Source organism: Manacus candei, unplaced genomic scaffold, assembly GCF_025592945.1.
Source record: "Manacus candei isolate 608988 ecotype Guabito, Panama unplaced genomic scaffold, ASM2559294v1 h1tg000049l, whole genome shotgun sequence".
NCBI classification, from domain to species: Eukaryota; Metazoa; Chordata; class Aves; order Passeriformes; family Pipridae; genus Manacus; species Manacus candei.
In genome coordinates this window covers 9,694,760-9,713,270 of record NW_026138097.1, presented here as the reverse complement: position 1 = coordinate 9,713,270, position 18,511 = coordinate 9,694,760, and the positions used below count along the sequence as shown (strand labels likewise).

The window sequence follows — 18,511 nt, the reverse complement described above, 5'->3', positions numbered from 1 at the left end:
AAAAAAAAAAAAGTCAACTCCTGGCTGGAAGCATTTATAAGTAAATATAAAGAAACAGGCTAAAACAAGTGGGTTTAATGAAAAACAGCACAAGACTGTGTTTTAAACATTTTGGAGGTGGGTTTTGGCTTGTGTTTTCTCAGTTGGTTGTTTCTTTCTTTTTATTGTTTCTTTTGTTAGTTGAGCTTTTTGGTTGTTTCACTCCTCCTCAAAGTGTACATCAAAAAGGAAGTAATTTAATAAGCTCCAGTTACTCCACCTTCTGTCTAGCTTCTAAGTGTTTTATGAATTTTGAGGGCTGATTAAGGGAATAACCCTTAAAGACTGTTTGGATGAAGAAAAAGAAGTAGGTAGGCAAGGGCCTACCCTTAGATAAGAATATGGAAGAGAGCAGAGAGATACCTGCCAAGAAAAACACCAATGGAGCCTTACAGTAATGGTGGGAATTTACAGAGAGAAATTTGAATTATTTTATACTTTTAAATAGGAATATTCAACTTTGAATTTAATGTTAATTTAGGAGGAGGAAGTTCCAGATACATGTCTGTGTGACAGGGACAGAAAGTCATGATATGACATGTCATTCCAAATTTGTGTTCCTACTGGCATCTCTGCCTCTGTTTATTGTGAGAGGCTGTATGGTCAGATGATATGAGAGGGGGGAGAAGCAGAAGGAAAGAAAACAGAAGAGACAGAAGGGATTGTAGTAGTGATCAAGGCAAAAGGTAGTTGAGTAATGAGAAAGGGGGTTTTTTTCTATGCTGATCAAAGGAATCAAACAGATCATGCAGGTGTTACTGGAAAGAAAAAAGATTTTGCTGACTTGCTATACAGGTTAGAAGTAGGCCCTCTAAAGATGGTCTCCATAAGGGATGGCAACTGGAAGAAACTGCCATATTTAAGGCAGATGAGCTTAAGTCGAAATGAGAGGTTCAGGCTGGATATGAAGGGAAACATTTTCCCTGTGAAGACGGTCAAGCAGAGGAACAAAGACCCAGAGGGGTTGTGCAGTCTCCATCCTTGGACATTTTCAAAGCCCAGCTGTTTAAATCTCTCAGCAAACTAGGCCATAGCTGACCCTTCTTTGAGCAGGAAGATGGACCAGACACAGTCTGAATTATCCCAGGATCCTATGAGAGGCATTAAGACAGTTTAAGTGACTACAGCTATTTCCAAGATACTTTACTCAATTTGTTTTATTGCTATAGCTTCAGTTTTAATGATTAATAATTCTAATCATTGCTAAGACTGACCATTTACTTAGAAATTAGTAATAAATCTGTATATCCTTCGGCTCAGTTCTGTTCCCTCACTTATATATTAAATCATACATCCCACACATACACAAACACACACGTATATATGCACACAGAAGGAAGAAACAATATGAAATTCGTTTGCAAAAGTGACAGCTTATTTATTTTTTCAAGGTTTCCCATTTCTTAAAATTGGAATTGGGAATCACTGAATTCCTAGGAATGGTTTACAGCTGATAACATCTGACACAAGCATGCTTGTAGACAGCATTTTCTCTTAACAGCATAGCACTGTACATTGTAATACATGGTGGCAGGGATGCTGCTTATAGGAATTACTGTGTTAATTCCTTTAGGAAAAAACATTTTCTATGCCATTTATTTTGTCAATTAAGGTCAGCATTCCACATTTGCAGAAGGCTGGTGGAATTTTTCAAGTAATAAATCAAAGGAGTTCTCTTGATACCTACAGAGCTAAATGTGTCTTCCAGAACTATTCAATAAAATTCAATTTACATATTTTTTGGATGTGTAATCTATGTGAACTTCAGTAACTGTTTGTTTTTTTAAATCTGAAAAATGCCTTTAAAGTGTAATGGCCCAGAATTTCAAATGGTGCAGCAGGATATATAATGCATATTTTAACGTGTTTTCTTTTAATTTGTCACACAGACTTGTTGTGCATGATTATATAAAAGTCCATATTTTTAAAGCCAGTAGTATAAGGGTCTAATGTACTTGGTTGGGCTAAAAAATTCAGAAGTCTAATTTATCTTGAGATATACTCAACCAAGGAGTTTTTCTCAGCAGTTAGCTAACACTTCAAGCTCTAACAGTGCCCCTGAGCCATAAAAGAAATTTGCATGTAAGAAATGTTTTGAATCTATTAAAACCTCAGCTCAGAGCTAAAGAGTTTCTCTCATGTCTTTGTTGACTAACATGAAGTGAGATCTTACAAAAAGCTAGCCTATGATCGACAGATGCCAAATCTTAGGTTTTGATGTGATTATATATTTCTTTCATGCACGGTGGTTTAGTTCTAGGACTGGAGTTTCAGAAAGACAGCAATCAATGGGTCTGTGGAAGAGTACACAAAATTTATTACTCCTGGCATTCGTCAAGGCAGAATTATTCAAAAAATAATCTGAAATGCATTTGATCATACACCAGAAGTTTTAATAATTTATATTATACCTTATTAGCAAAGTCTTGTGTTTACTTTGTGACTGCCAAAACAAGATGAAAGGCTGCCTCCATGGAAATACAAGATGCTTAGCTCAAAGTGTCTGTCTTCACATTTCAGTTTCATAATTTCCCTTCTTCCCCTTATTTTGATTAATAGTCTATGGTGTGAAATCTTAGAGTACCTTTTCCTTCCTTTTTAGTGGTCCTTTTTAGTGAGAGCAGTGCTCCTTAATAAGTCTACCAAAGAGTTTATGTCCTATCAAGATTGAAACTAGTATAAACATATATTTTTGGAATTTCTTTACCTTAGGGTTTCCTCCAAGTATTTTTTGGTTAAAAGAGGCTTTGAATTTAGTTCTAAATTCCACTGAACTGACTCATTATGGTAATCTTCCTGAGTCTTGCAGCTACAAAAGTATGATTTCTGAGCTCAGCTTAAGAAACTGTTGCACTCTGAGTAAGGATTGAGTATGGTAAATATCACAGCCATATCAGTTCAGAATATAACAAAAATGACATAAAGATTTCCTTGAAAAGCTAGTGTACTGTAAATATTTTATCTAGAGGTACAAATAAGGGCTGTTCAGAGTTAATACTTCTATGAAGTGAGAGCACAGGGAGTGGACCAGTGTAAATACTAGTTCAAAAAATGAGTTCTTTGCCTCAACCCAGGTTTTTTACACCAAAGGTTCATGAAAGAGCTCTAATAAACTTTGTTCTCTGTAGAAAACTACCCTCCTCACAAAACATGAAAGATCTTTTCTGCAGGTGATTTGGATAGCTCTTCGAGGCACGGTATATGGAAAGCTTTAGGGAAAAAACAGGTATGGGAGGATCTCAGAATAAAGCTCTACAGTATTGCAAACTCTGAAGCTGATATGATAGCCCAGATAATCTCTTGTAATTTGCCTTCTCTACCCTAGAAGGCTTAATTTTAGTTTTAGTTTCTGTAGCCTCATCCTTTCCCCTCCTTCTCTGTGAGTGTAATATACACTACTGTATACTTCACCTGAAAACTAATTCCTCAGACAGAGCCTGCAGAAGCCCTTTTGCCCAAATGAGATTATATATGTAGTATTTTTCACTAATACGTCTGTTTTATATGATACTTGTGTGTTAGGAAGAACTGCTTATATTTTTGGCAGGCCCTTCACTGTTGTCCAGACTGCAGTGAGGGCCACTCAGCCCTTAGCTCAGGAGTACGAGAGTGCATTAACATGGTCAGCTTAGCAGACTCCTCTTCCCGCTGAGAGTTTTGTGCCATGTCCTGCAGAGCTGCACAGCAGACTATTAGGAAGAGGCATCCACCTGCAGGTGTCTCTGAGTGATTATCCTGGTTTTAAATGCTCTTGTATGAATCTCGGGAGGGGGACAAAAGATTGCCATTTGCTAAAGGAGCCTTTCGTTTGCAGGGAACCAGATGTACCCTTTTTTTACAAATACATGTTCTGTGACAATAATGAGGGAAATTTTCAAGGGAGCCAGTGGTATTACCCATGTGTCAGTGTTGCAAGGCAGAAGTTTGGGCCAATCTAGCAAATAGTTCTTAGAAAATACAGATCAGATTAACATATTCTTTACTTGTCTTGTAAGAAAGTATTTGGCAGGATCACCTGAAGACATATGCATTATCAAACAGAAATGCAGTAGTGTTTTAAGTGGTAAGCTGTGAAGTGCATCTTTAAGAAAAGGGTCATTTCAGTTTGCAAATTGTTGAGGTTTTGTCCATATAAGAACTGTTTAATCCATGAGAAAATTTGTAAAGAAATCGTGTTAGCAAGATAATAGGAGTAGTATTTCATGTATGCATCCGCTGAAAAAAAGCTTCTGGTTTAAATTGTTTGATAATCTCTTATATGAGCTGAGATACTGTAAAAAACTAAAGTTTTGAGCAGTTTAGAAAATGTGACTACCAATAGAAACAACTGCATCAGAGTTCAAAATGTAAGATAGGAAGAAAGCAAAAGAACAGTGAAATTGTGATAATTGTACCTCTAACCAAGTTAGGTTTTGATATTAATTAAATACTGTGAGATAAAATCTCATCTACGGAAAGAAAATAAAAAATGGGGTTTAGTGTATCAGTATGATCATCTCATTTATGGGAAATATGATAAAGTAAGTTAAAAGTGGGTCTCACAGGTTTACCAGCTGACTTAGATGAAATGCTACTGGGACAACTGGTCATAGGGCCAGTGGTGTTCACCACTGCTGGAACTTTTTAAACCTTGCTAAAATCTGTTTTGCCATTCTGTCCTATAAGCAGCGTGCAGCACTGCCTAATGCATATGCATTGCATGTTGCAATAGAGGCATAAGAAAACAATATGGTAACAAAAAAAGGCTGTGTAGGCTATGCATGATCAAAATTATACCAGCAAGATGAGACTGTTTAGTTTTACATTGAAAAACAGAAAAACTGTAAAACATAAATGAAATACCAGTTAAATCAGTACTGAAAACTATGGCACAGAAACATGAATGGGTGCGTGAGACACTGATGTGTTTAACTTTTAGTGAAGGGGAAAAGAAAAAAAACTCTCTCAAAACATTTTACAACTTGTAACTCGTGTTTGGGGCATTTTGCTGGCTATCCCTAGTCTCACAGATACAGGTAGGTAGGAACTGAAGCTGAGCATTGAGGAGAAAATTACGTCATTTATGAGGTACTGGCCCTTTTTATCTGTTTGCTAAGGGATAGCATCTAGACCTATGCAACTAAATATTCAGGACTTTTATCATGCGGTGTAGAAATATTTAATTAGGAGTTGGTAGTCTGATTGTAGTCTGGCAAATTTTAAGTCATGAATCAGTGAAAAATAAATATCAGAAGAAATCAGGCTTTAGTTACAGTGATATTTTTACAGCCTTATTCATTCTTTTAAATCACTTTAGCCTTAGTGTTAATGTAACAACAATACAGGTAAAAGCTGGTCATTACCATAAATTATGCTCTGTAGATTGGTAGAGATTTGTGAGACTTGCAAAGAGAAGAAAGGCTTTATAAATATCTAGAAAGAATAAATTGCAAAGGAATTCATTTATAAAGAATCCTGTACATTTTCCAGTTTATTCTGCAGGCAGAGGTTAATCAGCTTTGATTTGGGAGGATAAAATAGCTGTGGCCAGGTACTAAAATTTCAGATGCCTTAGAAATTGATTGTAATTAATAACAGTATGAAGCAGTTTCCTAGTTTTTGATGAAGGTAACATGTTTGTCACAGTGTAGACTGAAGTCCTGGAGTACTGTTCTTATCGTGCCTCACACTGCAAAGAACTACTACACCCCAATTTGCTTACCTATTGCCTTTCCTCTGTTTACCCAATTGATGATGTTCTAGGTGCAGTATGTATGACAAGTCATCCTCATTTCATAGTTCACTTGATTAGTAACCCTTTGCCTGTGTGAATTGAGATCTAATTCAGCAATAACTCAGATATTAGAGTAGGACTTACTCCAGGCTGTCATTTGTCCCTTTGATGCTTACTTACCTAACCAGTAGTAATCATTATTTTCCTTTTACTATTATTACAATGGAACTGATTGCAGAAATGGAAAACAGGAGGCGGTAACAGACAGTTTGAATTGTGCCGTCACACTTTTGTGGGCAGGCACCTTTCTTGGAGCTTTGATATTTCTTTGAGTTTGCCCAGAAATATGTTTGGTAAAAGAGGGAGTGGGCATCTGGTCTGTATTTTCATGTGGCCCTGTTTCAGCTTCTTGGAAATACAAGATTATCCAGATATGTACCTTCTGGGTTCCTGACTTGTTTTATATGAAATGCGAAGGGGGGGGGGGGGGGGGATAAAAAAATCTTTTTTAACTGGAAAATTTCAAGCCAATTAGAAATCCAGCTGAACTCAGTTGACTTCCTGAGAGATTATTGAAATAAAGGTAAGGAAACAGCAATTATCAACAGAAATAATGAATCTTATGATGCAACATCATTACACCTTTGTTTAATTACACCTTTCCTACTTACACCTCTTGCAAATGTCATCAGACTACAGTTGCAATGGATGCTTTTATTTTTGAGTATCTACAAGGCTAGCATGCTGAACTGAACAAGGTTGTAAGAGGGAAGAACTGTTTATTGTTTTTCACTTGGATTTTCTGCTGAAATACTGACTCGCTATCTGTAACGTGCTGCAGTTAAAAGACCTCATATTCTTGGGGATCTTGGTGCTTGCAGTCAGGTTGGGAATGGTAATGGCAGGCACAGCAGGGAACTCGGATGCAATATGCTGAATGAAAAGGTGAGTGTTTTAGCACTCCTGAGGGTCAGAGGAAAGGAAAAGCCCTGTGGGAGGATTTTCAAGCACCACTGAGCTGGCACACCAGGAGACGATGATTGACTTTAGAAGAGCCCTGCTGTGCAAAGGATTGTAGTGTTGCGGTCCCCTTTATCACTGGTTAGACATTTCCTTTGGAGAAGCCAAAAATGGGAAAGTAGTGAGATAACTCAAACCAAATAAAAAAATAATTGTCAAACAACTCTTTGATGACATTGGGGTCTGGAGATTTGTTTCTGTTGCTAACAGCTTAATTTATTTGATGCTTAATTTCATTAGAAATGTTGATTTGTATGGCATTGATAAGATTTCTGTATGAAAAACTGATGACCTGATGACGCATTGCAGGTTGAACTGTTGTTTGTCTTGAAAAGGTATATTATATTAATTTGAACCTCAGTATAAAGAGGATGTTGTATTTGGTATGTACAATCAGAAATACATAACACTGTTTCAATCTTAATACGTGCATTTCTTCGCAGGAGTTCAGATGTGGACCACAGAATGGTACAAACTGCAAAACACACCCTTCTGCTGAGATCCCAGTGAAAACACCGCTCAGCTCGTGGATGGCTTTGCAGCTCCCATGGCAACAAGGAGGTGGACTGAAGATACTGTCTGCCAGCCTGGCTTTACTGGCGGTTCTTGTTATGTTTTACTACGGTGGAATGAAAACAGGACTGTGAACTGAATGAGGCTTTTATGAAAACAATAAAACTGCTGTTTAAAATCTTCAAAGGAAACACTTTTACCAAGAAATCTTTTTTCTTTTTTTTAAATAATATAAATTGGGCAGTAATTCATACTCACTCTATGCCTTTCCTGTCATTCAGTGGAGAAAATGTTAATAAGCTGTGGGGAGACCTATCTTGTCAAAACCTGAGATCTTTGTTTGGCAGAACAGTTTGTTGCATCTTCCCTTTTCTTTTTCTTCTGAAATGATGCAATATTTGCATTGCATACTCTTTTCATAACTACTGTATCAGGTAAAATTGCATGAAGTTTATAAGAAATGTTTCCACTGAGTGATGTTGGTAATCTTTTATGGTCAGAATATTTAAAGCTTTCTTAAAGATTTTTCTTAGTGCAGTTGATGGTTTGATATGTGTCTTTTTACATTAGAATCAAACACTGCAAGACCATTAAAGTTTGTCATTTGTTCCTATTTATTTTGCTGTCATGTCTGAAAGAATTTTGCCTGCCATCTTACCTCTCTCAACTTCGCAGTGAATCACTAGGCTTTCTTAGTACAACAAGAATTATTTTTTACATAGAAATACTTTTAAAGGTTTTATAATTGAATAGGAATATGTAGAGTTCTATTAAAAGATGGATTTAATACAGTCTATAGATTTAATACAATGCTCAGAGAAGTACATGTGAATCTCTATGAGCTGTGCGTTGGATCATGCTGTGTGTAAGACAATATTGCTGTGTTAGTGGGGAGGTTGCATTGGGCACACTGGAAATTTCTAATTACTTTCTTCAAGCCATTTTTGTCATGACGGGATCTCCATGCATCTTGAGAGTGTGCTGGTCAGTCAGGGGCTGGACTGTGTGCCCAGTTCTTCTGCCTGATATTGTTCATTTGTTCATGCCCTGTCACTTTTCTGAATTTTCATCGAAACTTCTACTTGCAAAGACTGTTTAAAATATTAAGAACAGGAACTCTAAGGTTTAGGGTTTTTTTACTTTTGGGATGTTTGTGTGGTACCCAGATGGAGTGGAGCTACCTACATGGCTGGCATGATTTAACCCCAGTAGGCAGCTAACACAGAACCACCCACTCATTCCCCTCCCTGTGGGACTGGGGCGAGAATCAGAAGAGTAAAACTGATAAAACTTATGTATTGAGATAAAGACACTTAAGTAGGTAAAGCAAAAGCTGCACAGGCAGGCAAAGCAAACCAAGGAATTCATTCGGTCAGTACTTTGGCAGGCAGGTGGGCAGCCATTCCCAGGAAAGCAGGGCTCCATCACACGTAACCGTGACTCAGGAAGACAAACACCATCACTCCAAATGTGCCCCCTCCTTCCTTTTTCCTCTAAACTTTTTATTGGTGAGCATGACGCCCTATGGTCTGGAATATCCCTTTGGTCAGTTGGGGTCAGTTGGTTGTGTCCCCTCCCAACTCCTTGCACATCCCCAGGCTCCTCTCTAGGGGGGCAGCGTGAGAAGCAGAAAAGGCCTTGACTCTGTGCAAGCACTGCTCAGGAACAGCCGAAAGGTCCCTGTGTTAGCAAATCTAAAACATAGCCCCAGACCAGTTGTAATGAAGAAAATTAACTCTATCCCAGCCAAAACTAGTGCACTGTCTCTACAGTGCAGGCGAATAGTCCTCTAGTAAGAATGCTTTTTATAAGCTGGGCATGCATAATGGTTACAGGCAATTAGTCAGGAAGTTCCACCATGATGCTTTCAGTACAACCTGTAAATTATAACAACAGATGTAACTGTCTTCAGGAAATCAGGTATGTGATGACGCAAATATTATACTTCTTGTTGCTACCACGGAAGGTCTTGAGCCACGACTCAAAATTCATGAGATTTTAAAAAATAAAAACTGAACCAAAACCAAACTGTGCCTTTGATTTGCCTCTGTTTGGTTTGGGTTTTTTCCATGCTTTTCTTTACAATCAGGAATATGTAACTATCAGTAATTTACATTTTTAAAAAATTTGAGAAATTCTTTAAAAAAAAGCACAAGCTTGACTGAGGGAGTTGAAATTTTCAGGAAAGTACAACAGATTTCAAGATTCTCAGGAAAACTACGGATTGACAAAATCGTTATGTCTGAGCCAAATTTTTGCATGTGATGAGAATAAACTATGCAGATATGTTCTATGCCTCTAGCATTCTCTCTGTCAGCCACTCTAGCTTATCTAATCGTAGCAATTACAGATTCATTGCATCAGCTATTACAGAGATTTACAGAGCTTGTGATTTAGATACTGTGCATCGTGTACTTTAATGGGACCAGCTTATTTCCTTAGAAATAATGCAATATACTGAAAGAGACCAAAGAAGACTTTGTAAATGACATTGTCCACTGCAGATGCAGTATATTCATAAACTGTCTTAATCTGATAAGTAGGAAGTGTTGTTTATTGAGTATTTTGCTATCTTCTTTTAGATTTTTGAGAGGGAGTTTTGACACTTTGTGTTGTAGGGCAGTAGTGTGTTTGTCTTTTTTTTTTTTTCCATTTATGTACAACTAGAGCTTTCAAAGCCTCTGAGCTGAACAAATTAGTTCTGGTGAAATAGCTCACCTTGACTTTCAGGCCAAGCCAAGACTGCATGGTGCCTGGGGCTACTGGTGCAGGTTGGGAAGCCTCAGTGAGTGTAAAGTGAACTGCAGAAGTATATCTACTTCATGGAACTAGTTGACCTGAACATATTTGATCTGTGATTTTTGACCCCATTTGGATCCCTGAATGCGTCTAACTGCCATGCCAGGCAGCATTTTTAATTTTTCCATCCACATTATGTTTGAGGCCTACTTCCACCAAGGATTCTCTCTTTACAAACCATCAGTGCGAGTGAGAAATCTACTGCACTCCAACTTATCAGGGTCATTGCATTCAGTGTCTACATTCAGTGTCTTTTTTTTCAAAGCAAAAAAAGTATATAACTTCCATTTGGTACCAAGAAAACATCAACTATTTTTCTTAAATGTCTGTGGTAGTTTCCAATGAGGAATCTTGCAAACCACAGGACCCTGAATAGCAAAGACATCTTAAATCTCTTGTGAACACAACGTTAAGTACACACTTTATTTTTTACTTGTGCATTGTATGCTGGAGGACTTTTTCATTTAATCTTTTCATTGTAGCTTTCTATTAATATATACTTCTTAAGAAAAAGAATATGAAATAAAAGAAATGGTTTATGTAAAGGTAGTTCTATAAAGCAAGAGAGAGAAAGAAGGAAAAGAAGGTACCTTTTGAGGAGAGTGGATTCACCTCTGTCACATCGTTCCTTGCACATCTCTGAACATCTGACAGCTTCTGTTAATCTAGTTTCAATCCACAGTTCAACTTCCCATATGGAAAGCTGGAGTGATTTTTGAATAACAGCAAGTAATATCTGGAGTGGCAGCAACTGGCAACTCTGACATTGAGCTTGGCTGTGGCCATTACCCAGAATCCTTCTGCTCTTCTTGAGAAGCAATTACAATTTCACAGGTTGGAATTAAAATTCCCTGTGGTATGCAGTAGAGTAACTGAAACTGTCAAAGTGATTTCAAGCTGCTAATCTCTTGCTGCTCGAAGAGTGAAAATAGAGCCCCTCTTACCCAGGCACGGATCTGACAACTTAAAAACTCCAGCCTTCCACTACGTTTAAATACATATGGAGAGTGGCTTGATCTGCTCACAGAGGATATCTGTAAAGATGTTATGTCTATGAACATTTGTGTGTTATTAACAAGTCTATCTTTTTTAACTTTTAAGACGTGTGTAACTTCAGGGACTAAGATGAATATAAAAGAAGTCTTATTCAAAAGCTCTGAGAATTTGGAGGAATGAGTAGGCATGTGCCTGTTTCTGTAAGGCTTATTAAAATCTTTATTTATGTCTCTTTGAACATGTATTTTTTGCTAGAAAAATTGCTTGCAACTTTCCCAATTTTTTTTTTCACTTATTTGTATCCCACATTATATTTTCTATGCACTGTGTTTGATTGTATAGATAGAAACAAAGAGCATTTAGAAATCAAAAACAGAGTTAAAAATTGAGGGCCTGTAAAACTAGGGTGCAAATTGAAAAACATTAGTGCAAAAGCTGCAGAGCCAGTTTGAACTAGGAGACACAGCCCACAGAGTTGGGAACTAGCTGCAAAACACCATTTGACTTGTTCAGAGGCAGGGTTCATCCACTAGATCATTAAAATTAGAATGATTGCTGGAAAGTGTTTTTGCAAATATCATTAAATGTCTTTTAGTTCCATGTGTTCTTTTAACATTCAAGTGAATGTTTTTTATCTTTAAATGAAGGTGCTTCAGTAGCTGGTAGAGGGGAGATGAATTATGAATCGTCCTATTTTAATTTTAAAGAAGCCCGATACAAAAAAAAAAAAAACCAACACAAAACATGTCACTGTATGTGCTGGTATCTCAGAGTCTGTTAATTCCCACTTGGGAAACTGCGGTTGTGGACTTGGATCATTAATCCTGTCCATTCAGGTCCCGTGAATGGAGAAAGAGTAATATTGGAGTATCTTTTCAACAACCTTTATTTTGTTGGAAAATGCTTAGCAATTATAGAGTGGTGTTAACATGATGTTTTATAGAGGACAATCTGCCTCGCATGGTTTGCTGAATGCTGGTTGTAGGTAATGGAGTGAATTTCCATGTTGGTGACCAGTGTGTGATGCAGATTTGTGCCTACAACTTGCATGCTTTAAATGTCCCATCTGTCTTTGAGTGTGAAAACAGGCTAGTTGTGCTCAACTGAGCATAAAATATTGTGTTTACTCCCTTCCTGAGTAGTGTTTGTGGGGAGGGTTTACAAATGTTAGTTGGCAATAGGTTACAGATTATAGGAGAAGCTTGGAGATGATAAAACACACCAAAAAAGGGCCATGATTGTTTGGCATGTAGTAGGAGTTGGGGATCTGAGAGAAATTAATGTGATGAAATTATGACATGATGGGAAATTTAACTTTGCATAGTTAGGATCTCATTATAGTGTAATCTGAAGAATAAAACTTTTATGGTGCTTGGAAGGCTTTGCTGCCCAGACACCCTTCCCAACTGCTCATAACTCTTGGGCTTACTGTGGTGTGATAGAGCAGTCTGTTCCACCACTCTAGTGTCACAGCCAGAGAAAAGCAGTCCAGCTCACCTGGCCTAGAGTTGTGAACTTGGAACATACAGTTTTGTGGAGGAGGCATTCTGACTCTGTTACCTCTCACCCTGCTTTGTTGGAGCATTACATGTCTGTCTCATTGCTCTGTAGGGAAAATGAGTAAACTGTGACCAGCAAAGAAACTTGCTCTGTCCAATGGCATTCAGTAAATTAGTCATGCTATTTAGTGATTGCAAGCTTTGACTACTTGTTTGGTTTTTAAGTACCTGCATTCCATTGTGAGCCTGTGTTTACTCTTATCCTTTCTTCCAACTACTTTCTCCAAGCTATTAGCAACTCATTTTGTTTTATGGAAGATGACATGTCTTCAAAAGGGCAAGTATTAGTCTGAGCAAGGTGGCTTATTCCCTGAAAACAAGAATGCTACTTCTCCGGTGGAGCTGATTTGCCAGAGGTATCAGTGCTTGAAAACTGTTGTGTTGCAGTGTCTGTCCTTTAACTGTGTGCTGTCTGGTTGCCATAGCCTTTTGTGTATGTCAGAAACTCCCATTTGCTAGTAGGCAGCATTAAAAGGTCTGTTTCTGTTGTGCTATATTAATCTTGCAAACACCAGAAATGTAGTGATTCGGGGCAAGAAATACATCATTGATGTCAGTTAAACGTATAAAATTTGATATCCACTAGTGGCTTTATGAGCCATAAAAGTCAATAACTAGCAATTGCTAACTACAAGATCTCTATACAAGAGATTATAGAGGGCTGCACGTGCGTGGTCTGCAGAGTGTTAGTATGAGACTGCAGAGGGAAACAAGTGAGCAAGTTACTGAGCCAACTGTACAGATAACCAATAACAGAGAGAAGGATGTTCCCACTCGAGGGACAGCTTAATCTCCAAGTATTACGATAATATTAAGGAAATTAAAAAAGACAGATAGCAGCTTGGTCACGCTGCAGCAGCATTAATTTGCTTCTGTCCTGCTTGGATTGTTTAGCAAGCAAAAAGGGCAATCTGAATGTCAGTCTCCAGCAGAAGGATAAAACAGAGCCTAACAGCAGTTAGCAGCCTTGGATATGTGAGAAATAAATTGTTTGGTACAAATTTGAACCTCCTGCGCTTCCATATCTTCTCCCCATGCTGCTCTAAAGAGACATCTTATTTTGATTTGAATTTCTTTGGCATTTTTTTCTGCAAACACCTTTTTTATTATACCTTTTTATTTTATCTGACTCTGAAACAGTACTGAAAAAGTCATTCACTTATACTTTTGTTTTTAAGATCAAGCTTGTTACATGCCCTGTGAGCCTGCATCAACCAGTATCTTAATTGTAGGAGGGGTGGGATTAATTTTTATATTGATTTGAACATAAAATGGAAGTTTTCAGTTGATTTTTGGAGTAGTGGTTGGGGGATCAAGAAAATCAAGCTTGGCTGGCAATCAATTTAGTATATTTACTGTCTTTATCTAGAGATTTGCCAGTATTGCATACTAAAAATTGTTGAAGCTAACTAATCTAAATCCACTGACAAATTTCCAGTTTCTACCAATTTATAGTGTCATTAAAATCACACACAGATAATTTGATAGCCCTGCCCCAGCATAAATCTGCTGTAAGAATTATTGCTGTAGATCAGTGGTATTATACATTGCTCTCACCACGTCCTCCATGACATCTGCTGGGCAAGAAGAAAAACAGACAGTAGGCAGCAGATAAGAGGCAGTTGCTAAACTTTATAAAGAAGTGGCTGTCTTGAGCCTCAGTACAAATATTCATATTCAAATCTTGTAGTTTTTTCATTCTGAAAGTCTGTTTTAGGATGGCTATCAGCTGTACTCCAGCATAGTAAGTTTTCCTGCCAGTATAGAAGGATGGAGGACCTCTTCTCTCCCGCAACCCCATAGCAGCAATGGTCCACCACTGTAGAGGTGGATGAGCCTTATGTTTTATGTCAAACAGTGGCAGAGCTTCCAGGGCCAGCCCTTTGCCACCTTTGTTTCTTTCCATAGTCTTTGAAAGACATTTACTTACCACGTATCCTGCAGAAGCCTTGTATTCTCTGATGTCCTTTAATGAGCTCGTAAGCTCTTGTGAGTATATTCTAAAGAAATCCAGGATTACAGTTCCAACTTTCTGAGTCACAGCAGGGAGAATAAGCTATTTCAGCCTTTCACATCAAAGTTGTTGTCATAAGAGGGTTCAATAGTATATTTCCTGTTCTTGGTTCAAACACTGCTGCGAAAGTTGAGTCATCAGCATATAAATACTTTCTTGGCCTCAAAATATCTGATCTGTGTGTGTGTGTCTGTGTTAACTGCCCATTTCATTTCTCTTTCCACACTTATTGACTCATCTAAGAATAATGAAATTGGGTTGCTGCCAATCATACTACATATTGGTTCAAATGTAGGAATGCTAAGGCAACTCATAAGTATTATCTTATCTGCCAGGAAATCCATGGAACTGAATTCCTAGTCATTCCCACTCACAGCAGTAGCTTGAGCAAAAGACCTGGAATAATGGCAGTAATAAAGTCTAGTCCTGTGGACAGTCTTGCACTGTGTTCTCAAATGGTGTGCTTGTGAGCAAAGAAATTAAATGAAAGTCTGCTTCATGGAGGGAACAGGTTTTATTCTGTTTTCTTGAAATGTTTATCAATCTGGTCCAAACTCACTTGACAGGTAGAATTGACAAGGTCTCCTAGCTTAAAAAGAAATGACAGTGCAGTAACTAGTCTGATTTTCCAATTGTCAGAGTTCAGTTATCTGAACATGCTATTCATGTTTCAGGCATAAAAGCAAGCTGGTGTGATGGCCAAAGAAAGTGTAAAACTTTTCTTATCTTTCCTTAGGCACTTCATAGTTGGTTGGAAAGCAACAGTTTTGGCTGTATGAAAGAGCAATGCTATAGATGGCTCTTTCTGTACCTTGTAACTGTTGATATGGGACAAACTTTAAATAAAACAAAGGAAGAATTTTAAATAACTATATTCTGTTGTGCAATATGGATTTTAAAACTACATTTTAAGTGTTATATTCATTAAAAGGCCGATTATGGTATTTTGATATTTTTTTAATGTTATGTTTCCCCTCAATTATTGACTGATTTTCATTTCAAAATAGAATAGCTGCAACTCATATGGTACTGTTACGGAAACAAATTTTGAGTCACAATAGTTTCTATGGGCTGAAACTAATTTCCCAGACACTAGAATCAATATGGCAGCCTCAGGAAGTAAGTGGAGTGGCCCAACGAGATTTAAACTGAGGATGCTGCCTTTCTGTCATACCTCCTTCTATTGACAGCTCTTGCTTGCACCAGCAGTAATGTCATGACACTGCCTGAAGAGAAGTTCGAGTGGCTCATCCAACTGAAACCGTGTTTTGGTGGAGTTCATTTTGAGATGGCTCATGTTGCTGTGAGCATCTTTGCAAGGAAAGGGCTGACTTACATTGGCTTGAACTGCCAGAGAGAATTTTCTGTGTCTTTGTGTGTCTGAACTGCCTCTTGCTGGTACAGCTTTGAAAAGGTCCTTACTCTACCACTTTATTTGAATTAGAGTTGCAGTAGCATGCCATGGACACACAAATATGTGACTGAAAGCAGAGTAGTATTGCACAAGCACTGTGGAGCAGAGCCATAAACTTGTTGTTTGAAGACCTCCACACAGCTTTAGAGGTAAGGTATGCTCGGAACTGCAGAGCTAAGGTCATGGCCCACAGTGCAGACAGGATGTTGCTAAACTACAGGATTTACTTCAGTGATCTTTTATGATCAGCTCAGGATTAGTGGATCATAAAGAACATATAAAGTTTCTGTCAACCTGTCCTCTCCCTTAGGCTAGTAACTTCTTTTTGATATCTAGAGATACATACATAATATGACTTTTTTTTCTCTTTTTTTTTTTTATTGAAAGAACAACATGCTGGTTGCCTCCAGGAAGTGCTGTTCATGTGGGTAGAACAGACTTCATCTTTCAGGACTCCCAATCTGTCTCTTTTGTTAGCTGTAGAAATCAGTTTAAAAAACAACTGGCAAGTGAGTGGGTGGTTTGGATTGTTTATGGTTTTGGGGATTCTTTTCTCTTGTTGCTTACTTTTCTGATGCACATGCTGCTAAATTTCTATTTGTTAAGGAAGTTCAAAGGAGGAAGAAGTAAGTTCTGCGTCATTTCAGTTTGCCTTTGTGCTTAGATCTGGTCAGAGCCAGCCAAACTCTGGGCAGTCAGCTATGTGAGCAAACATAAAGCAGATATCTAGAAAAGGACTTGGAGCTTTAAACTCACATTAAGGCTTTGTTATAAACTTCTGCTTTGAAGACTTGCAGTATGACACATGAAAAAATGTTAACTTCCATTAAAGGCTCTCATGAGATTTGTTACCAAATGTTAGCAAAAATTCAGCAGAACATTTCAATTCAAAAGTTTCTATCATGCTTTTGATGAAAACATCTTTAAACAACCCAATTAGTGTAAAGGAGGAAACTCTGTACATGCACCAGAGTGATACTAAGTGCAAGTTTGTTTTCTGAGAGCATTTATGAAAACAATGACTTTCAGTGAGAGGTTAATGGAAATATGTGAGAAGAGAAATGGTCTTTGCTTGATGTTCTGTCCAGTGCTCCCATAATATGTGGCAAGTAAGTGGCTAGACATTTATATTGTGAAACACCAGGGAAAAAAAAGAGCACTTTATGATCAGTATTCTTAATGGAGTATTATAGGCATCCTGCTATTTCTAAAGCTACATTTTTTTGCAAATCTTTCCCCTGAATTGCAGTCACTTAAGTGTATATACACTGTTTGTATATATATTCTGATCTGTTTTTTTCTTTCTCCTGTTCATTCTTTAGCCAGTGGTTTGAGAAGGCTTGCTTGAGTTTAGAAAGAGCAAAATTAGGTTTAAACAGCAGTACTGTGTCTTGTTCTAAAGGCTCTGAAATTCAGTCGTTTCAGTTTCTTGTAACAAATGTCCTGGTTGGGGCCTGTGAGGGAGAGAGCTGTCTCCCCTGCCCAGGCCTGCTTGCAAGACAAATGGCTCCATTGTTTCTGAGGTGTGCAAATATCACCAGTCCTGGGAGGTCAGGACTGCACACACTGAGTAGTTACTTAAAGAACTTGGATGAAATACACATAGAAGATTTTAAAGATAAGGAGTCAGTAATGGTAAGGCTTGTGTACTCTTTAACCGTGTTTTGGTGGTACAGTAAAAACACAAAGCACTGAGCTTGTGTAAACTTACTCATTCTGCTAGATGAAAATATGTCAAGCAGCTGACTTTCTACACCAGTAGGCTTTGTGCCACATAAAGTATCATTTTTCCCTCCACAGCCAGCCTAAAAACCTAAGGCTGCCATTGGCTTTCTATCGTTTGCAGAAATGCAGTTATGTACTTATGCCTTACGTGATCCACGTGTGTTGGAGGTGACCTGGTGGGTGTGGAAACAGCAAGCTGGGAGACTGCAGATGTCTGAGCCTGGGGTGGGACTGGGTGAAGCTGGGCTGTGAAGGCTTTCCAGAGGACTGTACAACTGTTGAGGAGAGTGGGCCTGGGGTAAGGCTGAAGGTAAGCTGTGGAGTAACATGTAGATTTTTAATTTTAGTGTTATAAAGAAGACGATTTTTATTTCCGTTCTAAAAAGAGGAGTTGCCACAGACATTAGGGCTTATATAGCAGCCAGCAGGCTGATCAGATATTACAAAAAGGCACAACAGTGCTGGTGAGCTGGTGATCTTTGCTTTGGCTGTTGTTGGTATTGTTCTGCATTAGGCTGAAACAGTTCTTCACAGAAGATCATGGAGTTTTGGCAGACTTCTTAGTTACTTATGTTCCTAATAAAAAATCTTCCTGACGTATTTTATATCACTGCCTGTTGCTCTGACGATGTACAGGAAATAAAAAGCTTTGTGCTGTTCTTGAATTACACAGATGGTTTCCACTATGTAGTGTCCTTCATAATTAGCTGTCATAGAAT

At 38.1% G+C, this 18,511-nt stretch overlaps 1 protein-coding gene across 1 annotated transcript in view; it reads left to right on the top strand.

The window, feature by feature from the left end:
• CDKAL1 (CDK5 regulatory subunit associated protein 1 like 1) overlaps positions 1 to 7,902 on the top strand; it is a 406,851-nt gene extending 398,949 nt beyond the window's left edge. The window contains exon 16 of the mRNA XM_051799198.1: positions 7,216 to 7,902. Coding sequence (XP_051655158.1) covers positions 7,216 to 7,419 — 204 coding nt within the window. The 3' untranslated portion in view covers positions 7,420 to 7,902. The remainder of the gene's footprint in view (positions 1 to 7,215) is intronic.
• Positions 7,903 to 18,511: the final 10,609 nt, after the last annotated feature.